This window comes from Notamacropus eugenii, chromosome 7 (genome assembly GCF_028372415.1).
Source record: "Notamacropus eugenii isolate mMacEug1 chromosome 7, mMacEug1.pri_v2, whole genome shotgun sequence".
Lineage (NCBI taxonomy): Eukaryota > Metazoa > Chordata > Mammalia > Diprotodontia > Macropodidae > Notamacropus > Notamacropus eugenii.
In genome coordinates, this window is record NC_092878.1 from 162,337,195 (window position 1) to 162,364,123 (window position 26,929).

A 26,929-nucleotide genomic window follows, 5' to 3' on the forward strand; every position below is an offset into this window, starting at 1 on the left:
TCAGTTAGTCAGAACTCATCACACAGAAGCATAACTTGGATGCTTCCTTGTACGTACAAGTTCACTAGCTTGGCTAGCTTTAAACAAATAAATAATGCGAATTTACCTATCATCTCACCTGTTTGCCTCCTTTAACCAAACTTTCAGGTCCGTAGCATTCATGTCTAACAATTCATGTCATTTATCAATCAATCAAGAAGTACCTATTTAACGCACAGGCCTTCAATCAATGCACTAACCACAACAGCTCAACTATGCCCTGAACAATAGTTCAACAATTACAGGACAGCTTTAAACCCTTAGAAATTCACTCAAACTTCATGTAGAATCACAAAGAATTGCAGGGAGGGGCGAAAAGAGAAAAAGGAAAAGAGAAAAATTAAAGGTTAAAATGTAAAGAAAAACTTCATGCTAAGAACAAATTTACAAGAAACTTGATAACTCACATTGTGGCTTTACTTAAGCCAACGTGACATTATATTCAATCTATATATAACTTAGTTTCAGACCACATTATCTAGAGGCAATTTAAAACACAAAGTATAAATTAAATAGAAACAAATAAAATGAAAACTCAATGAAATTCTGTGATAAAGGCATTGGAGATTAATAAAATTTAATGTATGGCCTCGAACCTTTCAATGTTGGACCTTGTCCTCTCTCTCCCATTCTCCAGCACTCTTTCGCTGTCTTTTTTGGATGGAATTATGGTTGGCTCCAAACCAAACAATTCTTGAAGTTGTCCGTAAAGATCAGAACGATTGTAGACATGAAATTCAAAGTCATTCACTGTTATGTACAATCTAGTCTCTGCCTTTGGATCTATAAGGAGCACAAAAATGTATTTGAATTAAACTTTTCAGTTAAATGCCTTTTTTATATTTTATTTAACACTTGGGTTCAAAGGAAAACTGGCCTCAGATTCAAAAGCCCTGAGTTCAAATCCCCCATCTGACATACAAGTTGTAAGAACATAGAACTTAACCACTTACCCACCCGAGACTCTCTAAGACTATAAATTCTAAAAGTTCTCAATATGCATTAGTAAAAGGAGCTTCCTCACAAGGAATTCAATGAAATTAGAGGTCCAGACAAAGAGATGAATTAAACAAAAACTGCACATCCACACTCTTACACAATAATAACCCACATTTCTCTTGTGTTTTAGGGTTTACACAGCATTTCCCTCATAACCCTGTAAGGGGGACTGTGTAAGCATTATCCCCATTTTAAAGATGAGAAAATAAAATTGATGCTCAAGGAGTTGAGTGACTTGCCCATGCCCCTTGACCAGTCTGTAGAGCTAGGACTCAAACCCAGTACTTATAACTTAAAGAGAAAAAAGATTTATTCACATTTGCAAAAACGTTTCTAAAAAGTCAGCAGGAAAGAAAATAGGTATCATCATGAAATACTGGCATGCAAAACTATTAAATATTTTAAGTGCATTTTCCCTGGTCTAGTTACTGAATGACCTAACAGTTCATGAATTTATATTAAAACAAAAACAATAAGCTGCATTTACTGAATTTGCAAAATAACAACATTAACCAAAGACAGACTTCTTTCTTATTAAAGCACATTAAGTAGGAGATTCATACACTAAAACAAAGTGGTCTGCATTCCCAACCTTGTAGCTGCATTATATCAGGATTAACCTCTTTTCACTACACACACACACACACACACACACACACACACACACACACAGCGTCAAAGATTCAGGATGCAGAAATGAGATAGAGATTTGGGGGCATGACCTATTGGAGATTTGTTTTGCTTGACTCCCCACATTTAGAGCAAGGGGTCATGCTTTTTTCCTTTTTTTCAATGGAAGGTACAATAGTTTTATAAGTTGAAGAGCTACACGTTTTAAAAAAGGAAAATCATGTATACATAAACAAACATGGTTGGTTTTTTCTGAATATTAGTGCTTTCTGAAATGTGCTCACCTTGTTTTACATAAGTAGGTTTACTTTCTTTTGTGCCTTATCTCTATAACTTCTATCCAACTGTCAGAATTCACTGACATCCAATGACACTAAAGATATGTTCATTTAGAAACTATTATGCGCTGCCCTGTTTGTCACCATAGCGAATGAAATAAAAATCGTAGAGGTATTTATTATGATATCCCCCCTTAAGAGTCTATCAGTTTCTGACCAAATCATTCAAAATCTTCTCGAGCTGTTATGGAAGACAACAGGCCATTTCTGTTACTTGGTCACTTTCAGTCCGACCCTTCACAAACCCTTTTGGGGGTTCTCTTGGCAAAAATGCCAGAGTGGTCTGCTATTTCCTTCTCTAGCTCATTTTATGGGGAGGAAACTGAGGCACACAGGGCGACTGACTTGCCCAGGGTCACACAGCTAGTACGTGTCTGAGGCCAAATGCCAAGTAGTGAAATAAAAAGAAAAATGTTATTTTGTCCAGTCAATAAACTGTAATTGACAACAAATAAAAATCAAAGAGGGGAAAAGAACTTGCAGGTCTTTGACTCAACGCCCACTTTAGATTTGACAGCGTTTGTCACTCTACTGCAGCTGTTATATCACTTGGTCTTCACAATAACACCAGGAGATTGGTGCCATCGCCCTCCCATCCAAGGCAGACGGCACTGTCACAGAACTAGTGTCAGGGTTGGATCTGAGCTCAGGGCACCCGGCTCCAGCCCAGGCTCCATACGCTGTGTCTGATTCGATCTGTTTTGTCAGACGAGGGTGTCTGGGAGGGAGGGCAAAGGCAGGGACTGAAGGGGGAGCAGAGTCCTGGAGATACGGTCCAGAGAGTGGAATCACAGGTGAGGAGATGGGAGAAGGGCAGATAAGGACACGTCTGGGACGGTGGGTGATCTGCAGGAGGCAGCAAAGACCACACAGGAGGCAGTCCTGCTCCAAAGCAGAGAACAAGGTGAGGGATCTAAGAGGCAGCGGTCAGGAGGGAGAGCAGTCCAAGCACAGGGGCAGCCCAGAGATGGAATACTGCGTGGGAGGATCCCAACAGCATGGGCAGGGGAATGACTGGCATTAAGCTGAGGAAGGTGGAGGCAGCCAGGTCCCACAGGCACAGGAGGGGATCTTCCATCTGATCAGAGAGGAATAGGAAATCCATGCAGCTTCATAAGCATCAGGACTCGTGGTTAGACATGACTCAGAAATCTCTCTGGCAACTGGGTGGAGCAAAAAGAGACTGGAAGCAGGAAGGCCAGAGCAGGAGGCTGGTGGGAGCAGGAGGCTGGGAGGGTCTGAAAGGGGCCTCTCTCCACGACTTTGGTGGTGGTAGGGAGAGGCCATATTACAAAGGGTTTAAGATGTGAGAAGCAGTTACCATTCATTCCTCTGAATGCTAGGAAGGAAAATGAGAAGAAGAGAAGGCGGGAGAAGGGTGTCAAGCTCAGGGTTAATCCAGTCTTAGAGAGTTGCTTATAGCTGTATTACCCTCCTGCTTGGGAATCTGGAGAGTAGAAGGGCAGCAACTTGCATTATTGTCTACAGTATATCCCAATCTACTTTTTCAGGAACTCAATTTCCATAAAGCAAACAAGTGATGTCATTAGATTCTCAGATCCAGGCTCATGAACTTCCTAGTTGTGTAACCCTGGCCAAGTTATTAGCCTGTCTGCCTGAGTTGCCTTAAATGTAAAACTGAGGATGACAGCAGCATCTACCACCCAGGGATGTTGTGAGGATCAAGAGACAACATTTGTAAAGCGTTTAGCTTTAGTGCAGCACCTGGCACACAGTAGGGACTATATAAATGCTCATTCCCCTTAACTAAAATAAACTTCTTGTTTTGAAAAAACATGCAATGTAAATGTGATCTTAAAAACATACATTAATGTTAACATTCTTTGCAATTTTATGATAATTATATTCAAATGGATCAGTGGGAGTTCTCCTCCCTGAAGTGTATCCCAGGCCTGTGTTACCCAGAAGTCCCCTGCAAGGGGTCTACTCCAGTCACTGGCGGCCCTGCCAGGCTAATCGCCAAGCATTCTGACTGTCCCGCGAGGCTCCTTCACTTCTCATGGACCTTCTCAATTTTCTTAATGCTCAGCTAGTCAGTAAACATAGAAATATATGTATATATTCTCAAAAAAGGAGAAAAAATTATTGTATGTGGTTTTATAATGGAAAGAAAAAGCAAGGCACATTACATTTCTGCTTAAATGCTTCATTAGAGAGCTCTTAAAAACAGTGAAGAATGTACATTAATTTACTCAAAATGCCCTGCATCTGTTTTTTGAATTAACATTGCTATCCATAACCCAATTTGAAATACTTCAATAAAAAATAAAATCTGATAATTCAAAATATGCCATGGAATAGAATTGAGGAGTTAGAAAGCCATGATAAGACTCACCATGTTGCTTCTGCTTGGGGTTATACATTTTCCACCACCGAAAAATGATAAATCCATCTTGAATTCTAAATAAGATAAGTGACAAATATATAAATACAGATGTTTATAGACATACAAACATTTGGGAAGCTGCCTACCTCAATATAACCCACAATTAACTGTGCCAACAGGCAACACTGACCTGAGACACCTCTAAACTACATAAGGCCCTTACATACAATCCACCACTGGGAGGTCCCTCCTCCTCGCCACTACACCTACCCACCTGCAGGTCCTGCCATCCCTTGTTCAATTAGCCCCGCTCTTCCTCCAATCATGGCCAGCCTCACCACCCCATGTGTCAGCCCTGCTCCTCACTCCGTCCTAGAGATTGGGAACAGGGGTTTGGCAAATGTTACAGGAGAAGGAGGCTGAAAGGCAGGGAAAAGGATGGGACATTCTTGTCTTACTAATGCCTGTGGCTTCTGCTCCTGCAGCCTTGGCATTTAGAGCAGACAATTAGAGGTGAGGAAGAAGGAATGGGGGGAGGGAGGCATTCTGAGGGGAAAGAGAGGTGAAAAGAGAAAGGAGAGATGACAAACTCATTCCCTACAACCCCCAGACCCTTTCTCATCTTGCTACCTCCTTTGCCCTTAATTCATATACTAGAAGGCCAAACCCCTGCTTCTAATCCTCCAAAGCCTTCATTTCCACCCTCACCAAGCACCTCATCTCTACCAGAGACCCTTCCATGTGCAAGTGGCCCCACGTCCAACGCCTGGAAGGGAAGGAAGAACCTGTGATCCTATTACTAAAGCTACAATGGCATAACAGTGTGAAAAGAGACATAATATGTTCCTAGGATACCAAATGGCAAGTCTGAAAGATTCCAAAGAAACACTGGTACACATGGTGGCTATATTCTACAGTCTAATTAATTAATACCATAATTAAAACACATCATAGGTTCAATAGAATATTTCGCCCCACTGACTGAGAACCTAATCAGAATGAAAATACGGTTGAAGAAAATGCCTTACAACTCCCAAACAAGCTTCTGGTTGGACCCAACCCTGGCGTCATGCTTGTCATGTGACCCTCACAAAGTTGTATCACCTCTCTAGGCACCAGGAGATGTTCCAAGATTCTCCTTGTTCCTTAGGGTTGGGTTGTTGTGAAGAGAGTGTTCAGAGCCCACAGAAGTAAAGACCCTTCCTTCATCTCTGGGCTTCGGGCTGGTGTACCACATCTCTTGCCCTGGGGCCCTTGCCTCTCCCCACCTGGCCCCTTGCAAGAGCTCCCAAAGTACCTCTACCAGCTGAGTGGTCAAAGGTGTCTGGGGCCACGACGCAGTAAACTCCAGCACTCCCCTGAAGACTGCTCCCTGACCCAGAGGAGGCAGCAAGGACTTACAAGAAGCATGCCTGACACACCCCTCCCCCAAGTCCTCAAGGGAATGGAGGGTGCACTTAATATTAGGAAAGGCAGGCAGGGATGCAGTGCCCATTATGTCTAGGATGAAATATAAACTCCTTTGTTCGGCATTTGAAAGTCTTCACCATCTGGCTGTGGTCTACCTTTCTAGTGTCACTACACGTTAATTATTTCCCTTCAGTTCACTCGGGTCCACCAAGTTGGTCTCCCACATACAACACTCTATTTCCAGTCATTAGGCCTTTGTCCTGGCTATACCCCATGCCTGGAATGCACATTCTCCTCACCTCCCTAGCTTAGAATTTCTAATTTACTTCAAAGCTCAGTTTAAGTGTTATCAGATGAAAGCTTTCCTGATCCCTGAGACTTCAGAGCCCTTCTCCAAAAATTACCATGTATCGGTCCTTGGAACATAAGCTCTTGGCAGGCAGGGATTGCTTCATTCAATGTATTTCTAATCTCCACTGTCTGGTATAAAGGAAGTGCTGAATACACATATTATGTGTATTCATATTATGTACAGGTCTTGCTATCTCACTTTGGTCTTTGCTCTTTAAGCAGCCTGAGGCAGCTAGACCAGTGACCCTCAAAAGAGAGAGGCCCTGGGAGTAAGCATGAAGCCCCAGAAGCTCGCTCACTCCTCTGGGCCCACTGAGTCAAGGGGATGGAGGAAGGTGACGGCCTTTAAAGCATGGTTTGGAATGCAGGGTCACCCAGGAACAGACAGGTTTCTGTCATTACAAGAAAATGGAAGCAGGAGGATAAGAAGTGTAAAACAAAGGAGAGTTTTTATTGGGTTTTTCTGAAACAGAATGGGGATTTCACAGGAGAAGGTCAATGAGATTGTTGAATGTCCATGTTTTGAAAGTTGCTGGAGAACAGAAGACATGGTGTTTTCTGACTCTCAGAGCTGTCCAGAGCAAAATGGACTGCTTCAGGAGGTTAAAGGGAACAGTTTAGGAATGCTCTGGAGCATTCTTGTCCTGCTATGGTGGGGACTAACCAAACTCCGCAATAGTTTCTCCAAGGGGGATGCTGTGAGTCTAAGCTTTTAAAAAGAAGAGAGATTCCCTAAATATGTATTAATTGTTATTTTCAGAAATATATCAATAACATTTTACTTCTTACATTAAAATTACTTTTGTTGACAGAGAGTTAATAACCCTCCAAGCTGCAGCTCTACTTACTAAAGAGTGAAAGATCTGGATATTGAAGTCTCAGAGAGTTAGTCAAGAATACGATGATCCAATTCAGTTTGTCCAATGAGATATGATTATTAATACAACAATGGAACAAGGAAACAAAAGCATCAGCTAGGGACTTATGTTAAGTCATCATTCAAAGCTAAAAACCTTTATTTTTGCCTCAAAAGAAAGGTTCTCACCTAACAGACATATCCTCTGTGATGTAATAGATTTCTCGAACCATCACTTTTCCAGAAAGGACAGAGAAAGAAAATGAACCTGTTGGAAGGAAAAAGGCCAACTTAAAAAGTCATCTTTTGGATGTAACTTCATTACGATTCCCCCCCAAAAAAGACATTAAAAGCTTTCAAAATAAATTCTTTATTTTCTATATTACTTCATCTCCTTTCCTATTTTACTAAAGTTTTAAAACAGCAAAAATTTCACCAATTTAGATGAACTGGAAATGCAAATCCGAATTACTGTAAAGACAAATTATTTCATGTTTTCAAAGAGATTCAGATCTATTACTTTCTTAAGCATGTATAGAAATTAAAATTTAAACTAGTTAAGAATGTCCTTTCATAAAAATCCTTGAAAACCAAACCTGCTTAAGTGGATGGAAAGAAGAAGGCACACCAAAGGGGGAGTAACGGGCCCAAAGCAGGCTCCGATCTGCTCTCCCATTAACTCCATGAATGACTGGGGCCATGTATGTCACGTCAAACCCCGGAACCTCAGTTTCTACATCTGTAATGTAGATGCAGAGTCGGACAAGATGATTCCTAATGTCCTTTCGTGCTCTCGAGCTGTATCACCCAGATAACAGTGCCCTTCCCAGTTACAGCACAACGCTGCGCACTCATGTCTATTTAAATGATGGTGAGGACGTGTTGCTCCCTCGGACTGCTTCTCATCACTTCCAACTGCTGCTCATAATCATCATCATCTTTATTTTCTATACAAATTATGCACAGGAAATTACAGTGGAGACTAGAATTATTTCAAATGCAGAATTAGCAAAACCTTAGTGAGGCTCACTGAGTCAATCATTTAGGACTGAGGATATGCTTCTCCATTTTTTTCCCTTAAGACAGAGACCGTCACTAACTTTCATGCCTCATCCATCCATGATTTCTTTGGGTAAGTATTCAGAGCACCAGCTTAGATCTGGTCTGGGAGAGGGGCCTTCATTCAACAGGCACCGACCTGCTGAGCAATCTTTCCTAACGAGGCTGATTCAGACCTACACAAACCTTTCCAGCATGGCAGCCGCTGCTGAGAACCTGAGCTCCACCGGCATGCACTCTGAGACCAGAGGCACCAGATTAGGGCTTTGAGTTACACCGAAAAGAAAAGGTGACCCAAGATTTTAACTAGGAAAAAACAGGGCGGTTAAGAACCACCCCCTCCTCCCATAAAAACTTTAAACACTGGATTAAAATAATTTTTACTACACAGTGAATATAGTATAGAGAGATTTAATTTTTCTGAAGTTGTCATTAAAACAGAAAATCTTTATAATAAAATGTATGAACTAAAAGTATTTTTAAAAAATAAAAAATTGACTCAATCATGACCACTTTAATTTCTAGATCTAGAAGAGCAATTTAAAAAAAAGTTTTTCCAAAGGACAAAAGATTTAAATTTTCAAGAAAACAGCTCTGCCAGATTATGTTTCTGCTGATTCTCTATAGGGGCTCTTTATTCTCTCACCAAACCTAGACTCAGTCCTGGCTTCTCTGTTCTAAAACACAATTTGGAAGTTTTTTAGTTGTATTAGCCACAGAATGAGCACCTTTTCCTTTGTTAATCAGTGCCCAGAGAGCAGGCTTTCAATCCTTACATCCTGAAGACCTACTCGGACCACTTCCACAATCATCCAGAGATTCTCTCAATTTGAAAACAAACATCCACCCTAATCTCTTCTACTAGATGCTATTTGCTCATGGTCTTAGCCTGCCACTGTCTAGCGGTCCCACTGCCTGCTTCTCTATCATTCTCTCAAGGACAACAAATCATAATAACAGGAGGAGGGATGAACCTTAAGTGGCTCTACCCCAGTGAATTATCTAGAAGCTGAGGGATGGATGACTACCACTAAAAAGTGTGCTGTGTATGAATAAGTCCAAGGAAGTAGTCCGACCCCTATGAAAAGTAAGTATAATTTCAAAACAAACAGAAAGAAGTATGGTTTTATCAAATATACTTTGAGTTGGGGAAAGAGTAGAAGGAACAGACTGAGGAATCAAAGATTTAAAGTGAGATGGGGCAGCCAAGGCCAAGCCCTTCACTCTACAGATGAGAAAAGGGGGGCCATGGGAAGTAACTGACTTGCCAAGAGTCACAGAAGTAGACGACAATTCAAGGACTTACCAATGTGGATGTAGCCATTCTTGTACCATCTGTTGAGAACTAATGTTAAAATAAGTCCAACATTCCGGGAATTGTAATAAGTGAGATATATAATCCATCCACAGGACAAAATTGTAGCTGTGAAGAAAAAATGCACAAGATTTTCATGTGTTTTGGTTTAAATTACCTTCAACTGTACATGGCAATTAAAGAGTTAATTAAAAAAAAGAAGCTATTTAAAAGAATAGCAATTCAATTAATTTTGCTGTGGTCATCTTTTGCATGTAATTTAATAACTGGGACATCTGAACCACGTGGTGACTCTGGCTTCTATTTTTCTTTCCCTTTCCTTCAAAGATTACTCAGGAAAAACAAAAGGCTGAGAGCAGCCTTGGGCAATGTCTTCTCTCACAGCCTCACTTTCCTTTTCTTGCCCAGCTGCTTCTGCCCTGGTTACCTCTGTGCAGCCACACACCGAGATCCCTGCATCAATCCCAAACAGTTTCTCCTAAGTAGGCTGCCACCATTAAACAAAAAAAGAAACTTCTCATGATATTTAATCAACAGGCTGTACCACCAAATGGCCAGAAACAAGAGCAACTTCAGCCTAATTAAAAACTTACCTATATTAAATATAGGTTGCCTTGTACTCCAAGTTTTGTAATTAGCTAATAACCTACTTTTAATGAAATGTCATAGAACAAGGCAGTGAAAGTGGGGTTCTAATGTGACTACTCCTTCCATGAAAATATAGTTCATACTCTTATTTGTGACGTCTTGAAGCACAACATCACAGAATTTTATCACTGGAGAGGGATTTCAGCAGCCATCTAGGCCAGGGTGAGGGCAGCTAAGTGGTGCAGTGGATAGAGCACCAGTGCAGGAGTCAGGAGGACCTGAGTTCAGATCTCACCTCAGACACTTGACACTCACTAGTTGTGTGACCTTGGGTAAGTCACGTAACCCCAATTGCCTCATCCTGGGCCATCTCCAGTCATCCTGATGAATATCTGGTCACTGGATTCAGATGGCTCTGAAGGAGAAGCGAGGCTGGTGACCTGCGCAGCCCTCCCTCACTCGAAACAAAGTCAAGTGCAAGTCATGTCATTATTTCTCTGATGGCATGGTCTTTGGCAACAAAGCATGAACACACACATACGTGCACATGCACGCACGCACATACACACATGCATGTGCACGCCAGGGTCAGCGAATGATGATGTGTGGGCCAAACTTTCCTGCCATTTTTTTTTTATGGCTCACAAGCTAAGGATGGTTTTTACATCTTAATGTAAAATTTTACATGATTATGATGATAATTTTACTATCATTATTATTTATGTTATTAGATTATGAGCTCCTTGAGGTCAGAGACCATTTTTTATTGACTTTCTTTGTATAGTGCCTGCCAGACAGGAGGTACTTTTTAAACATTTACTGACTGACTGATGAGGATTTTTCTCCCCATTTCCCACAGGCCAAGCTGCTTTTACACTTCTTTCAACTTCTGCATCAAGGAAAATCTCATTCTCCTGTGAGATTGAGTCTGTCTGATGTTCCTATGTCCTCAGTCCCCTCTGCCCCTGTTCCTGGAGGGTTTTTCTCCCCATTTCCCCTCACACCCCTGCCTTACCCTTACCTCCACCTTTTAAGCCTCCATTTTTATACTGTCTTTACTCCGTTAGACTCGAAGCTCCCTGAGGGAAGGGGATGTCTGTTTTAATTTGTATTTATATCCACAGTGCCTAGCACATAATAGGTGCTTAATGTTTACTGACTGACTGACTGAAGTATGAGGGAGAGGAGTGGATTCATAGGGATTATGATTAGAGCCAAAGGGTGGTAGACTGTCTCACCATAGCAATGGTGATACTGATCTGATTATCAGTCTATTAAATGGTATTGCATTAAGAATATTTACAGCTCCTCTGACACTGTACAGCCTAAGATTATGCTTTTACAGAACCAATATGGGATGATCATGACAGATACACTGGTAAGTATGATAACCTGCAGTGTCATACTAACTACACGCATCTATTGTACATAAACGTTGTATGAATGCCTTATGGGGACAGTGAGTAGCATATTATACATCATCAGAGGGAAGCACATTACTGTATCTATAGACACCCAGTATCAATTTTTGACCTAGCCAGGTCCTGAGTCAGGGAAAATACTATTTAAATGCCAGCTATTCTAGTCACTAATCTAGAAGGTTCCACTTCAATGTTTTTAGCCCCAAATCCAAATCTAATTTAAATTTTTCCCAAATTAAAAGTCGCTCAGATATTTTGCCATATTCGTTTCTTGCTCTAAAGAAACAGTCATGAAGAACTACTCATTGGTCTTCCATGAATTGTATTTGTGGATTTAAGTGCTGATTGCAAAGAAAAACTTGGGTAACTTTCTGGTATTATCAGTCTACCCTCACAGTTTAATGGGGGCAGTAAGACAGGACCTGGCAGAGTCTCTTCCACCCCCTCTCTCAGAACCACCCGTGAGCACTCCTGGAGTCAGCTAGTCTGCTCAGAAGAGGCATAATGAAAAAAGAATTAAAGTACGTTTCCTCAAGCAATGATTTAGCTAAGAGAAAAATGACAACACCTGAGCATATGTGTTCCCTGCATTTAACAACGCACCGAAAACATGGAAAACAGAACAAGTTTCACTCACCAACAAGAAGCCATACTACATTGGAGTTATGCTCTGTTAGAAAATCTTCCAACTGGGTGATACTTGGGACAAAGCTATCATTTTTCCTTTGATCCATGGTGAGAATCAGCATCTATAGGGCTAAAGGATTTCAAAGTTTTACAGTTTAGTAACACAATGACTAAAGCTGTCAGTGAAGTCATGGAAGAAAAAAACAGACAATTATATTTGATCACATTTTGTTTTTCTTCATGAATACTATGTGAATATTATAAAGGTTCTAAATGAAAGAAAAGAAAGTAGACTGTCTATACACAGGCAGTATTACTACTGCTAAACCCACAAACACAATCTTAATTTAAATATAGCCTTAGGCAAATGCTGTGTCAACTTCCACAAAACATGTTCTGTTCAGTCATTAAGACGACTCTCTTACAAAGCCACAAAGCAGGATGACAAGTTAGATGACAGCGTGATCAGCAGCATTAAGAAATTGTCACAGGATGCTTCATAAAGCCAAGTGTTTTTAATCCTACTAAAAGCAATTCAAAAAACATTTATTAAGCTACTAAGGCTACTACAAGTAAAGTACTATGCTAGGTGAACCAAAATAGCTAATAAAATAAATCACCCAGTTTTGTTAATTAGTAATAAAATTAAATTAAGTCCAAAAGAATAGCTGCCAAATAGGAACGATTGTTTGGGGAGAAATTTAAAGGGTGCTTTGAGATCTTTGGGCAAAAAGGGATTCTGATGTAATCTGAGACAAACGGACTTGACATGGATTAGCTAGTTAAACTAGTGGTGGATCAAGATACAGAATTCAAAATACTTGTTTTTAGTATCTTTGAGAGGAAGATTAACGTGGTGGGAAAAACACTGGCCTTGGTGTCCGAATTCTGGGGGGAGTCTTGGCTCCATCAGATGCTACATCTGTGACCTTGGACAAGTTACTGAATGTCTCTGAGCCTTAGAACATCTTTAACCTATAAAACAGAAATAATAACAATTATACTATCTACCTGACAGGACTGTTGTGATGATCTAATGGTGGTACTTTATAAAGCACTGTATGAATGTTACTCTAATAGTAACAGCTTATTAAAAGCTAATCCCTGATTCTTAACTCCTCTGCCTGGCACCCTACCATTATTCTAGCCTAATCTATTACTACTCTCCTTCATACACTCCAGCCTCTCACTAAAATGACTAACCCCCTGCCACCCAAACAGGTTTTCATGCTATTACACTTAGGCTTCCCACGTTTGTCATGCCTGAAATGTTCTCCCCCTCCCTACCCTTCCTTTACTTGCTGAATTCCCACCCACCTTTTAAAGGCCAACTCAAATGTCACCCTCTCTAGCTCATCTGGCCACGTTCCCATTCCAAACCCTCTAAGTAATGGCATTCCCCTTTGAACCACCAGAGCACTTCTATTTTACAATTCTCTAGTGTAGTTATCTTGTATTATTATCTTATCTTTGTTGGGACCTTATGTACCTCGTTCGATACAAGTCCTATCAGGGCAAGTTTGCCATCTTAATTAAATCTTGTACCTTTCTGGCTCCTAGCACAGTGTTTTGTACACAGAAAAAGCTTGATAAGTTCCTATACTTAAAAGAGTTTTTAGCATCAATGACTGTTGTGCTTTGTCAAAGGCTCTTTTCTGCATTTATTTGGATAATCATATATAGTTTGGGATGTTGTTTTTAACATGATTAGGTTGGTTATTTTCTCAAAATAAAACATCCTCACATCACTGGTACAAATCCAACTTGGTCATAATAAATCATTTTTTAAAAATTGACTACCATATTCTTTTGTCAAGATTTTATTTAAAATTTTTGAATCATTACTCCTTAATGATTTTGGCTTAAAGTTCTCAATCACTGTTTTACCCTTCCCTAGCTTAGTTATCAAAACTCGATCCCACATGAGTACTTCCTCAATTTCTGAGAATTTGCATACTACAGGTGTTAGTTGTTCTTTAAAAGTTGATAAAACTCTCTTGTAAATACATCTGGCCATGTTCCCTTCCTTCCTTTGGTAGTTCCTTTACAGGTATTTTTATTTCCTTTATTGAGGTCAGATTAAGATTTTTATTTAGTGTTCTGTTAGGTGGAATATTGTATATTTTCAAGGTAAATTTCCATTTCTTTCCTGTTCCAAGTTTTGTTGACATATACTTAATACAAGATGTTCTGGTAATTCTTTTTATTTCTTCTACTTTTGCTATGAGTTCACCTCATTTTGTTGATTTTCTGACCTCTTTTTTTTAAACCTAATTACCTGGAGATTTATAAATTGTTTATAGGTTTGTTTATAAGTTTTCTAGTCTTTTTGGTTTTTGATTTCTCTATCTCTCTTGTTTTCCAGATGACCTCTTCTGCATCTATTTGGCATTTATTTGCTGGCTTTATCATTTTTAAAAGCCATTTTCAGTTTGTTAATCCTCTCTGCTATTAGGGTTAATTATACTTCAGGTGTATAACTTTTCCACTGATGGTTTCTTTTTACATAGTTCTAGAAATGCCACCAATAGCAATAAGGAAAATAAGTTAAAGGTAAAAGGTAAAGAGGAGTCAAATTTATTCCTATTTGCTGATGACAAGATGATTTAATTAGAAAAGTCTAAGAAATCACAAAATAAAATAACTGAAACAATGAATAGCTACAGTAAAGTTGCAGGCTACAAAATAAACCCAGAAAACAACATCGTATCTATGTAATAATAACAAAATCTAGAAGGAAATACTAGAAAGAAAATTTTCGTTGAAAATAAATAAAAATTCATTACTAAAAAAAGTACCTGGGAATCAATCTACAAGCACACTCAAAACTTGTAAAGATTCAATTACAAAATGCTCCTCAAAGAAATGAAGAACAACTTGAGCGGCCCCTCAGCCATCACATGGTTCAGTCCTCATCACACTTGACTCTGCAGCCTGACACTGTCTTTGCTACCATCTCCTCTCCCATTCCTCAGCCTCCTTTACAGAATCCTCTTCATTTAGGTCACAACCAGTAATCATAGCATTCTCTGCTTGGGCCTCTTCTTCTGCCCCTATATATCTAGCTCAGTCTGGTAGCAAACTGCTTAGCTTCTACCCTTTCCAGCTTGGCAATACAAGTCTCAGATTTCTGACGCACAATGCTGTCATCCCGGTGATGATGTATTCATCCTATCTGTCATTATAATTGGTTCTGATGAAGACAAACTTAAGCAGGTCTTTCTATGAACTATATGAACCAGTCTAGCTTTACTTTTGATAATTATTACCTTTGACAACATAATAAGGAACCTCATTTTTCAGCTCAAGGCAGGTAGGACGACCACTAGGTCACTGGGGTCTATGTGATGTACAATGACTACCAACTGAGCTTTCTTGTTTTACCCTCTAAGGGAGAGATTGCTACCATCTGCTCTGAAGTCAGGGGTCTCTTGGTGGGGGCACCTCCCATGCTGCAGCTTTTTGCTTAATTCAAGCCAGAAGTCTTTGTTTCTTTTCTCACTTTGTTTCAGGTCTGTACCTGTGGGTGATTAAAAGTCTGAGTGAGTGGGTTAACTGCTAGTGGCATTTTCAAATGCTTATAAAGGACAGAACTCTGTTGCAGTCTGATGTATCATGGTGATGACAAGCAAGTGATATCATATTTTGCCTGGAGATCCCATTAGAACCTATGGAATTGATTATCATCTCTATGCAGATGATTCTCAGATCTACTTATCCAGCCCTAACCTCTAATTTTGTGGTATCTCAAATGCCCAACTGACATCTTAAACTCAACATGTCCAAAACTGAATCATCATCTTTCCCCCCAAAAAACACTCTTCCTTCTAAATTTTCTATCGCTTTCTAGGGCCCTTCCCTCATCCCAGTTTACAACCTACGTGTCATGTTCTCAACCTCTTTCACTTCCAATATCCAATCAGTTGTCACATCCTGTCATCTCTACCCTTGAAAACAACTCTCACATCCACAGCACCCTTCTCTCCTCTAACACTGCCACCATCCTGGAGCAGGGTCTTATCACTTCAAGCCTGGGCTATTTTTTAAAATACAATTTCATTTTTTTACTTTTTAAAATGCAATTCTGTTATTTCCCAGTACAAATGTTCTTTCTCTCCCTCTTCCATTTACTGAAAAAACAAGATTTACGTTGCAAATACGTATAGTCAAGCAAAAGGAAAATTCCCATATTAGCCACATCCAAAAATGACTGCACTCATTCCATCAGCCTTCCATCTGCAGTTGAGCACCATGTTTCATCATGAGTCTTCTGCAACTGTGCTTAGTTTGCTCACCAGAATTCCTAACGTTTTCACAATTGTCTCAATGTTGCTGTTGCTATAAAATGCTCTCCTTGTTTTGCTCACTTCGCTTTGCCTCAATTCATGCAAGTTTTCCTAGATTTTTCTGAAGTGATCCCTTTCATCATTTCTTACAGCACAATCGCATTTGGCAACCTTTTCTAGCTTTTGTTGTTTTTAATGCACATCCAATAAATCTGCTTTCTCTTTTTTACTGATGGCAACATTTAGAGACAGAACTTCTCCAAAGTAGCACTTTGGCTGCGTCCCAAATCCTGGCATGTTGTCTTATCATTGTCCTTATTTTTAGTGAAATTACTATTTTCATGATTTTGACCCACCCATTCTTTATGATTTAGTTTTCAATTAATTTTTAATCTTTCCTTCAAAGACCCTTTATTGAATAAATTTTTATTATATCATGATCAGTAAAAGGTACATTTATAGCTCTGCTTTTCTGCATTTGTGGGATTTTAAAAGCCCTGATATATGGTCAATTTTTGTAAAAGTGACATGCAGAGTTGAGAAACAGAGGTACTTCTTTTGATTACCATTCAATATTCTCTAAAGGTCTATGTATCTAACTTTGTGAATTCTATTCAGATCCTTAGTTTCTTTTTTGTTTACTTTTCTGTTGTTGTTAGACTGATCTAAGTCTGAAGCGGTCAAGTAAGATTCCCCATTATTACAGTTTTACTCTTTCTCCCTGTTACTCATTTTATTTTTCCTTTAAGAATTTAGATGTTGTCCCATATATGCAGAGACTTTATCCCCCTTTCCCTCCTGTGTTCCTGTTGAGCCAAATCTATTCTGTACTCAACTGTGTGCCTATGTATTCTTCCCTCCTTTGACCAGTTCAGACAAGAATGAGGTTCAGATGAGACTCTCTCCAGCCCTCCTCGTTATATAGACTTCTACTTGTACTATGTTTATGTGAGATAATTTTATCACAGAGAATACTCTCTTCCTTACTCCTCCCTTTCCATTCTTCTTTTAAGATTATCAAAAAATCCTAAAGAGACCACAGAAATGGGAAAGGGTCCCACACGTACAAAAATATTTATAGCAGCTCTCTTTGTGGTGCCCAAGAACTGGAAATCAAGGGAACGCCCATCAACTGAGGAATGGCTGAACAAGCTGTAGTATATGACTGTAATGGAATACTGTTGTGCTATAAGAAATGATGAACAGGAAGACTTTAGAGAGGCCTAGAAGGACTTACATGAACTGATGCTGAGTGAAAGGAGCAGGAGAACCTTGTACACAGCAACAACCACAGTATGCAAGGAATTTTTCTGGTACACTTAGCCCTTCACAGCAATGCAAGGACCTCAAAAATTCCCAATGGACTCTTGAGGCAAAATGCCTTCCCCATCCACAGAAAGAACTATGGAACTAGGTCGCAGAATGAAGCAGACCATTTTCTCTTGTGTTATGTTTTGTCTTGTTTTCATGGTTTCTCTCATTCATTTTAATTCATCTAGGCAACATGAGGTGAAAATGTATTTAATAAGAATATAAGTGTAGAACCTATATAAGATTGCATGCCATCATGGAAGGGGGAGGGAGAGAGGAAAATAATCTAAGATATATGCAAGTGATTGTAGAAAACTGAAAACAAATCATTTAAAAAAAGAAAAAAAAAGATTATCGAAACATAAGAGAATTATTCCCAAGTCCTCTCTCTAATTAGATTACCTTTATGATACCTAATGATGATAAAGTTCTGAGGGGCCCACATCTATCATTTCTTCATGTATGTATTTTTATGCATTTTATACTTCTCTTGGCTCCTGTGTTCATGTCAAATTTCCTACTTAGCTCTAGCTTTTTCATCAGTAATGCTTAGAAGTCTTCTCTTTCATATATTTCATATTTCCATTTTTTCCCCTGCAGGATTATAGTGTTTTGTTGGATAAATCCCTCTTGGTTGTGAACCTACATCTTTTTGCCTTTTGTAGGAGCATATTATTCAAGCTCTCCACTGCTACTAAATCTTGTGTGATCCTGATTCTTTCTGGGTACTTGTAGGATTTTTGCTTTGGTCTGGGAGCTCTGAATTCAGGCTATACTATCAAGAAGATCTGAATTTGGGCTACAATATTATTGGTAATTTTCATTTAAGAGCTTCTTTCCATTTTTACAGCAGTTTTCTCTCATAATTTCTTGAAAGATGATGTCTAGGCTCCTCGGTTAGTCATAAGGTCTCATAATACAATGATTCTTAAATTATCTTCCCTTTATGGTTTCCAGGTCAATTATTTTTTGCTATGAGATATTTTACATTTTCTTCTATTTTTAAGCTTTTGACTTTTTAAACTGACTTTTAAAATTCTGATGTCTCATGGAGTCATTGGCTTCTATTTGCTCAATTCTATTTCAGAGTTATCTTCCTGGGTCAGCTCTCTTGCCACAGCTTCCTTTCATGGCTCTCATTTCTTGTCCCATTTTTTGGTTTTTAAGGTTGTTGTTTTTTTTTTAAACTCTTGCTTCATATCTCTTCTGGGAATTCTGGTTAGGCCTGGACCCAAACTGCATTTTCCTTTATGGCTTTGCTTATAGATACTTTGGAATCATGCTCTTCTTCCGGGTTTATGTTTTTTCATTTTGTTTTTTACCCTGCTTTGTATCCCAGTTGCCATGACAGCTCTTTAAAATGGGATTCTTTTGGTTCATTTGCTCATTCTTCCAGCCTGCTTCTTGAATCTAGACTTTAAGTCAGGGCTGCACTCTGCCTGGGCTGAGCTTTGTGCTATTCCAGGATCTCAGGATCAGCTCAGGATGGGGGACCTGCAAGCTTTCAGGGTTCAGGTTCCCAAAGTTGTATGATATGGACAAAGCCTGCTGCCTGCCCTGCAGTCCATGCTCTACAAGTTCCTAACCTAAGTTCAGGTCATTCTGACCTTGGTTGTATGTTTCAGTCAGCTGTTGCTAGACTTAGCCACTACTAGTCACCTGGGAAGCTCTGTTGATTCAGAGAACCAAACCACAAGCTCTCGTTTGGTATGGGATTCCTATCATGGTTCCACTGCAAGCTTCAGCCTGAACTGGAGGCTATAACACCAGAGTCACACAGGTGCTATGTGCTTTTGTTCCTCGGTACACGGCACTACAACTGGGCTCACTGCTCTCTGCCCCGCCTACGCACAGGTGCCCTGCTTGGTATGCTCTGATCCTGTAATCTGGAACTCTGGAGTGAGTAATAGGGCTGCCAGATAGCACCCTCTGCTGCAACCTGGCTGCTGCCTTAGTTCAGGGACCCCCAAGACCTCTTCCTGCCTCATGGCCCTGGGGATTCCCTTGATGTACAATCTGGTCCTCTTTCAGTCCCTGTGCAATATAATGTTTGGTGTCTGGCACAGTGTGCTCCTGACCAGCCCCTAGACCTCTCTTTCTCCCTATGCTGACTGACCTGGGCTGAAAAATGAACTCACTAGGATTTTTACCCCTTGGATTTCCCAATCAAGAGTCCGTTGAACATATTTTCCAGATCTTTATGGGACTGTGTTACAGGAGCTCAGCGGCCCTTCTTCCTGCTGCTCTCATCCCCTACTTCTGCCTCTCAAACCTGAACAGCAGTAGCCTGCCAGCACAGGTCTGACTAGGCTAGTTCTCTATTCAGTAAACTCCAGTGGAAATGGAAAATCTTCGGTTCTGCATTCTAAGTCCTTCAAAACCTGATTTCCTCCTACCTTTCCAGCTTTCCTATACCATCCTCCCCACCTACGTATTCTGTGATCTGGTATCACCTAAAATCAGACATTGTACAAGAAGCTTTTCCCAAGCTCCCCTAAATTCTAATGACTTACCTTGGCTGATTATGTCCAATTTCTCATAAATTGTATTTTGTTTCTATGTAGCTACTGTCCCTACCATTAGACTGTGAACTCCAAGAGCAGAAACTGGGTTTGTTTTGGTTTTTTGGTTTCTTTTTGTTTTTTGCCTTTCCTTATATCCCCGGTTTTTAGCACAGTGCCTGGCACATAGTAAGCATTTAATAAAAGCTTGCTATTGACTGACTAACTTCAATAGCTGGAGAAACATTCAGTGTTTATCACTGGGCCCTGCCAATTAAAAAAAACATCAATACTACTGAAGTTAATTTATAGAGTTAATGCTTTACCAATCAAAAATCCAAAGGATTCTTTACAAAGCTAGACCAAATATTTAGATTATCAAGGGAAATAATTAAAAAATATGGTAGGAAGGAAAGGGAAATAGTACTTCCAGACCTCAAATGATGTTTTAAAGCAGCAATCATGAAAACTAAGTGTACTGGCTAAAAACGAGTAAAGAAGGTCAATGAAACTGTGAAGACAAGGAAGAATAAAAAAAAGCGAGCTCAGTAACTCAGTGTTCAATTAACCCCAAACATGAATTATCTAAGGGAGAACTCCTTGTGTGATACAAGCTGCTGAGAAAACCAGAAAGCAGCCTGAAAGAAGTCAGGCTTAGATTAACCTCTAACTTCACAATCAATTCAAAATTGATATACGATGTGGTATCTGAAGGTCATCCCCTTCACATCAACAGGGACAGGAAGAATTCTTAATCAAATAAGGCAATTACAGAAGAATAAATACATAATTTTGATTATATTAAATTGAAAAGTTTCTACCAACAAAATTGATGCATCTAGGATAAGGAAAAAAATAATCAACTGTGAAGAAAATGTATCAGATGTCTTTGATAAGGGTCTGAGACTGAACAGGCACAACTAGCAAACAATATTTAAGACCCAGAGCCAAGACCCAGCGTAAAGATGCTGTCAAAGGGTTTGAACAAAGAGTTCTCAAAAGAAAAAATACAAGTTATTAAGGACCATTTGAGAGAATGCTCCGAAATGCAAATCAAAACTGAAGTTTTACCTCAGGCTCTGCCAATTGGCAAGAAAGCAACAGACAGCAGTCAGTGCTGGAGGGGCTGTGGGAAGACAGGCATATTTAGACACGTTTCTGACAAAGCTACAAACAGGCACCAGCCTAGACAGCAAGTGGCCAAGATGTCCGTACTCTTCTGACCAGAGATTTCACTGCTATATACTCCAGTAAAAGTCAAGGACAGAAATAACGGCTCCACATACACTAAATTACTTAGAACAGCATTTTCTGTGGCTGCAAAACTGCAAACAAAGCAGAAGCCACTTCCATCAATTAGGGAATAAACAAACTGTGGTACAAGAATGTGATGGAAAATTATGGCTCTGTAAGAAAAAAATGAACATGATGAATACAGGGAAGCACGAAGAGATTTCCATGAATGGATGCAAAAGAAGATAGATAGTCAGGAAAACAATCTATAAAATGACTACAACAATGACTACAACAAGGTAAACAGAACAACCACAAACTGAAATTGAACGCCATGAAATTAAGAGTTAGTTTGCCCCCCAAAAAGATGCTTTCCGCAGCCCCCATGTGCATGTGGAGGCGCATGGGCGTGGAGTGCTAAAGATGATACCAGAGGAATTTAATATACTAATGGGTTTTGCTGACTTTTTTCTCCTCAATCCCCTTTAAAAACCATTTTTTGTTATAAGGAATGACTGGGAGAGGCAGAGGCAGAGGAAATGCAGGGGGCATGCAGGCAAAGTACAAGCAGAAGATGCCACTAAAAACCTGTTTTTCAAAAAGGGCATGGAATAAGAGCATTAGACTGAGACTCAAGCAAACCTGGCCTCTGGTGTGGCACGACCATGCACATCGCTGCCTCTGGACAACACCTTCCTCATCCAGAAAACGAGGGATTTGATCAAGCCAAGCAATTGTCTTCCAAGTCTAACATTCTATTATTAAAGGACTGCACAGAATTACACAGAAACTGAAAAACTAAATTCTTAAAATGCCAAACCAATAAATAATCCATCAATAAATCAACGCCTAAGTATTTTACCAGGTAATAACCAACATACATTTTTGAAAATAAAACTGAAAAAAGGCAACCAAGAACATCACTATCAACTTAAATAAATACTTGCCACATATACAGAATCTTTATGTGCTCTCATTATACAAAGTAAGGTTGTCTTCAGTAATAGAAAACAAGGAAGCTTTTACAAACAACGTAAGAGGGAACAAGGAGGCCTTCGCAAGCAGCTGGGAACAATGGATCACATCTTTACTACTGCACAAATGACAGAGATGTAAAGAAAACAAGACCCCACTGTGCTTCTTTGTTGATTCTGAAAAAGCATTCGATTTAGTAGAACAAAGTACCTACATCAAGGCTCTCTTCCAATAAGATGCCTTATATCTAAACAGGAAAGCTATTCAAGATTCCTTGAAAGATAGAACAAAAGACATAAGGCACAAAACAGGAAGATATATGTTTGCCACTAAAAGAGATATCTAAGAGCTCTAGCACAGAATGGTGAGGTCCTCCAGAGTCTCCTCTGGGTTGCATCGAGCCTTGGAATATGGCACCATTTCCTGGAAGAAATGGAGAATCACTGAAAAGAGCTTGACCCATAACGCAAATGAAAAATGTCAATTACCCCAGACAGTGTAAATGAACAAGCCGGGCCCCAAGCTGAGCAGGAGACAGAGATTGAGCCAGACGGACAACAAAGCACCAGCTGTCAACATCCTTTTCCTCCACTTTCCACCTCCATTCAATTCTCAAACCCTACAATCTGGGTTTTCTCTCTCTCCCAGATGGACAACGAACTTTGAAGGATTCATAAAGATATCCTCATCCTTCACCACGACCCTCTCTCCTGCCAAGGTTTTCTTCAAGATGCTCCATTTGGATTGTTTTCCTCCTCATCCTGCCCCCACTTCTCAGTCCCTTCTGTCAGGTCACCATCTTACGATTTCTGTCCTAGGTCCTCTTGTCTTCTTTCTCTCCATACTCTCTCAGTCATCTCATCTATCTCCCGGGATTCAACCATCACCCCTATGCAGACAACTCCAGCCTCAGCCTCTCTCCTGAGATCCAGTCCCACATCACCAAACATGTCCAACAGGATGTCCTACAGAAACATCAAAGTGTCCAAAACAGAACTCAACTTTCTCCAAAGCTTCTCCTCTTCTTAATTCCCCAATTTCTATCAAACGCAACACAGTCGTTCCAGTCACCCAGGTTCATACAAAAACAATGCATTCTTTGCACTCAAGTGGACATTCTACTAGGGAGATAAAACCTGCTAACCCTTCCTCAATTTCTTCCATCACTGCAAGGGTAACAGTGAAATACTCTGACTACTCTGACTGTCCAGCTGGCATGCCCTTTGCCACAAGACCAATCCATCTTCTTGTCCTGTCACACAATCCTTCGACAGTGACCTCACTCCTATTCTTATCCACAGATCCTCACTCCTCACACCACCACACAGTTCTCTATGGGTCTCTTTGTGACAGATGACTTTAGCTATTAGGAGGCAGTGGTGTCCACATCTTGCTGCCATGCAGCAGAATCAGTAAAATGCTCGTATTGAAAAGATGGGATGCTGCTTTCATGAGAAGCTTGGGGACAATAAATGAGCTCTGCAACTTCCTGAAAACAAGTCAGTCTGCTGTCTCCTTTCCAACTCCTGAGCTCAGTTCCCTTCCATTTATTATGTTCTCAGATTTACAGACTGACAGACAGACACTAGAGGGGGCCCATTCAAATGTACGCTGACATTCTTGATCCATTTGATTCTTTTCTGTGTGGAGAGACATACCAAATCCTTTTGAGTAAGTACAAATCTTTTCTAAGAGGCTGTGAACATCTTTGGGGCTTGGTGCAAAGAACACAATGTCATCCCAAAACAAGAGCATTCTGGAAGAGCCCACTACACACAGGTGATCCCTCCTCAATATAGGCTCTGCACTGGATCTCCATCACATGAGCAAATACCCTCGGTGACCATGTATCTCCCTCTTTATGGCTGGCTCACCAAAGCGTCACTGACCAGGATTATTTCTGCCACTACAGCTTCTAAAGAATTCTGATTTCTGTGTATATTGGTACATACGACATGCAATGGTATGCTGATATAAAAGGGCAAATATAAGGACACAAACCAAATAATTACATTGTGAATGGTATCCCAATAGATAAATGGACAAAAGAAATTTAACAAAAGTCATGAAAAAATGCTATAAATAATTAGAAAAATACAAATTAAAGCAACCTTAAAGTTCCACTTCAAACCCACCAAAAACGATGGGTTTCTTTGCCATTAAACTGGCAAAAATGACAAAAGGGAAAATGACAAATTGTTGGAGCGGTGAAATGGTCCGATCACTCTGGAAAACAATGTGGAACCATGCCCTCAAAGTTACTGAACTAGGACTTTTTGACTCAGCTGTATTACTACTACCAGTTTTATGCCCCAAAGAAATCAAAGGAAAGAGGGGGAAAAAAAGATCGATATTGACAAAAGGACTTCTAGTTTCTTTTTGTGGTTGCCCCAAATTGGAAACTGAGGAGCTGTCCAGCAAGCTCCGACACTACTGCCTGTAGGACAGAACAGAGACTCTTGTGAGGGGCATCTCCAGATCCTCACACCCCAGCTCCAACCTAACGTTCTTGCCTCATCCTATGACATTCCCCTTCCTCTCTTTATGTGTAGCTAGACTGGCCTCCTCTCAGGTCTTCACCTAGTGCTTCTGCAATGGCCGTCCACCATGTCTAGACCAGGGCTTCTCAAACTTTTTCCACTCGTGACCCTTTCAGCACTTCTTAAACTGTGGATAACAAACCCATATAGGGTAGCCATTCACAGTTTAAGAAGTGCAGGTAGAGAACATTTGCTCCTCACCTCCCACTTGCAGAATCCCTCTTTTCCTTCAAGACACTGCTCAAATGCCACTTTCTATATAAAAGACTTTCCTGGTTCACCCAAAGGCATGTATCCTCCCCCCAAACTACCATGTATTTATTTTGTATTTATTCTTGTATATTTTCACATGTATTTCTTGTCTCTCCATTGAGAATATAAACTCCTGTAGAGCAGGATTATCTAGCAAAGTGTTTGGCACACACACTGGCTGCCTAATTGAATTAGTAGTCTTCCTCCTCAAATCATCGTGCATTTACTTAACTATAGACAGATTGCATAGCCCCCTAAAAATGGCAGCTCCTTAAGGGCAAGAATTTCAGTTTTGTATTTGTCACTCCCTATCCCAAGTACACTTCCTTCTACACACTGGGCCTTTAACAAATGATTGCTGAATTTAATTAAACTGGCAACAAATTGGAGAAGGAGAAAAGAGGTGAAAAAATGGTTAAACACTGAAGTTTCTAATATGAGACTGGAGGAAAGGTTTATGCCAGCCACAGATAGCGATGAAATCATAAGGAAGAACAATTTTGGACATGCTGAGTTTGAGGTGCCAACGGACACACAAATGAAGATGTATTCTTAGCAGATGTGAGGGAGTTTGCATCTTAGAAAAGGCCAGAACTGTAGATAAAGCTTATTTCTGGTTACTACTGTTATTGAAACTTTAAAAATGAAATAAAATGAGATTTTAATATATTAGCATTGTTTTATAGATGCGAATAAGACTTTACAACTTTTAATGTTTATGTGCTCTATGCTGGAAAAAAAGGTGGTCTAAAAATAATCAATCAATAAGCATTTAACCCCCATATGCCAGGCCCTGAGGATACAGGTTTCTTTAAAAAAAAAAAATTTAAGATAAGACAGTCCCTGACCTCCTGGGCTTAAATACATTCTACTGCCTGATCAAGTTATAGCAATAAAAGCTGATTCTAGCACTCCTTGAAATCTCTAGATTTGGGTGTACATGCAGAGGGATGTTGAGATATTTGAGGTTAAGAAACAGTGAGCATGAGGGTCAACATCCCAAAGACACCCCCCTCAAACAGGGAAAAAGATGTATTTGTACAAAAATATTCATAGCAGCTCTTTTCTGTGGTAGCTAAGAATTGGAAATCAAAGGGAGGCCCATCAGTTGGAGAATGGCTAAATAAGCCGTGGTATAGGATTGTAATGGAATGTTATTGTGCTTTAAGAAATGACTAGCAGGATGATTTCTGAAAAATCTGGAACGACTTCCACGCACTGATGTGTAGTAAAATGAACAGAACCAGGAGAATCTGGTACATAGCACAAGTACATAGTAACAGCCAAACTGTTTGTTTGATGAAGAATTGTGAACGACCTAGCTCTTCTCAGCAACACGATGATCCAAGACAATCCCGAAGCCGACTAGCCACCTCCAGAGAGAGAACTGATACTGACTGAATGCAGACTGAAGCTGGCTGTTCTTTGCTCACCTTCATTTTTCTTTTCTTTGAGTCTTCGTGTACAAAATGGCTAAGCCTCAATGCGCTTTACATAACTGCGCACGTATAACCTCTACATCACTGCTTACTGAATCGGGGACAGCGAGGAGGGAAAAGGGAAAGAATCTGGGACTCAAAACTTTAAATTAAAATGTTTAAAAAATTTTTGAAAAACGAGACAAGAAACAACAAGCAGAGTGGGAACGTAACTCAGCTTCGCTAGTGTGACCGTGTAAGTTACAAGCTCAACGAATAAGCAGCGATTTCATTTCCACAGAGAAGAGCCAACTGGGAACAGAGGGTGGTACCCATGACACAGGCAGCAATGGAATCTGTTACAGAGAACTATCTGTCAAAAGCAGACTCAAATCCATGACTGGGGTGATCTGAAGTCCTTCTTTGTATGTGT

The 26,929-nt window shown here is 40.0% G+C and overlaps 1 protein-coding gene across 11 annotated transcripts in view; it reads right to left on the reverse strand.

Moving 5' to 3' along the window:
• BLTP1 (bridge-like lipid transfer protein family member 1) overlaps positions 1–26,929 on the reverse strand; it is a 206,545-nt gene that overhangs the window by 166,530 nt on the left and 13,086 nt on the right. For 10 of the 11 annotated variants that reach the window (XM_072625207.1, XM_072625201.1, XM_072625203.1 and 7 more), the window contains 5 exons: positions 11,991–12,110; positions 9,336–9,452; positions 7,160–7,238; positions 4,363–4,427; positions 636–822 (listed from right to left, as the gene is read on the reverse strand). In XM_072625207.1, coding sequence (XP_072481308.1) covers positions 636–822; positions 4,363–4,427; positions 7,160–7,238; positions 9,336–9,452; positions 11,991–12,102 — 560 coding nt within the window. In that variant the 5' untranslated portion in view covers positions 12,103–12,110. Of the gene's footprint in view, positions 1–635; positions 823–4,362; positions 4,428–7,159; positions 7,239–9,335; positions 9,453–11,990; positions 12,111–12,853; positions 12,944–26,929 lie in introns of those variants that run through there. The other variant, XM_072625198.1, reaches the window with a different exon arrangement.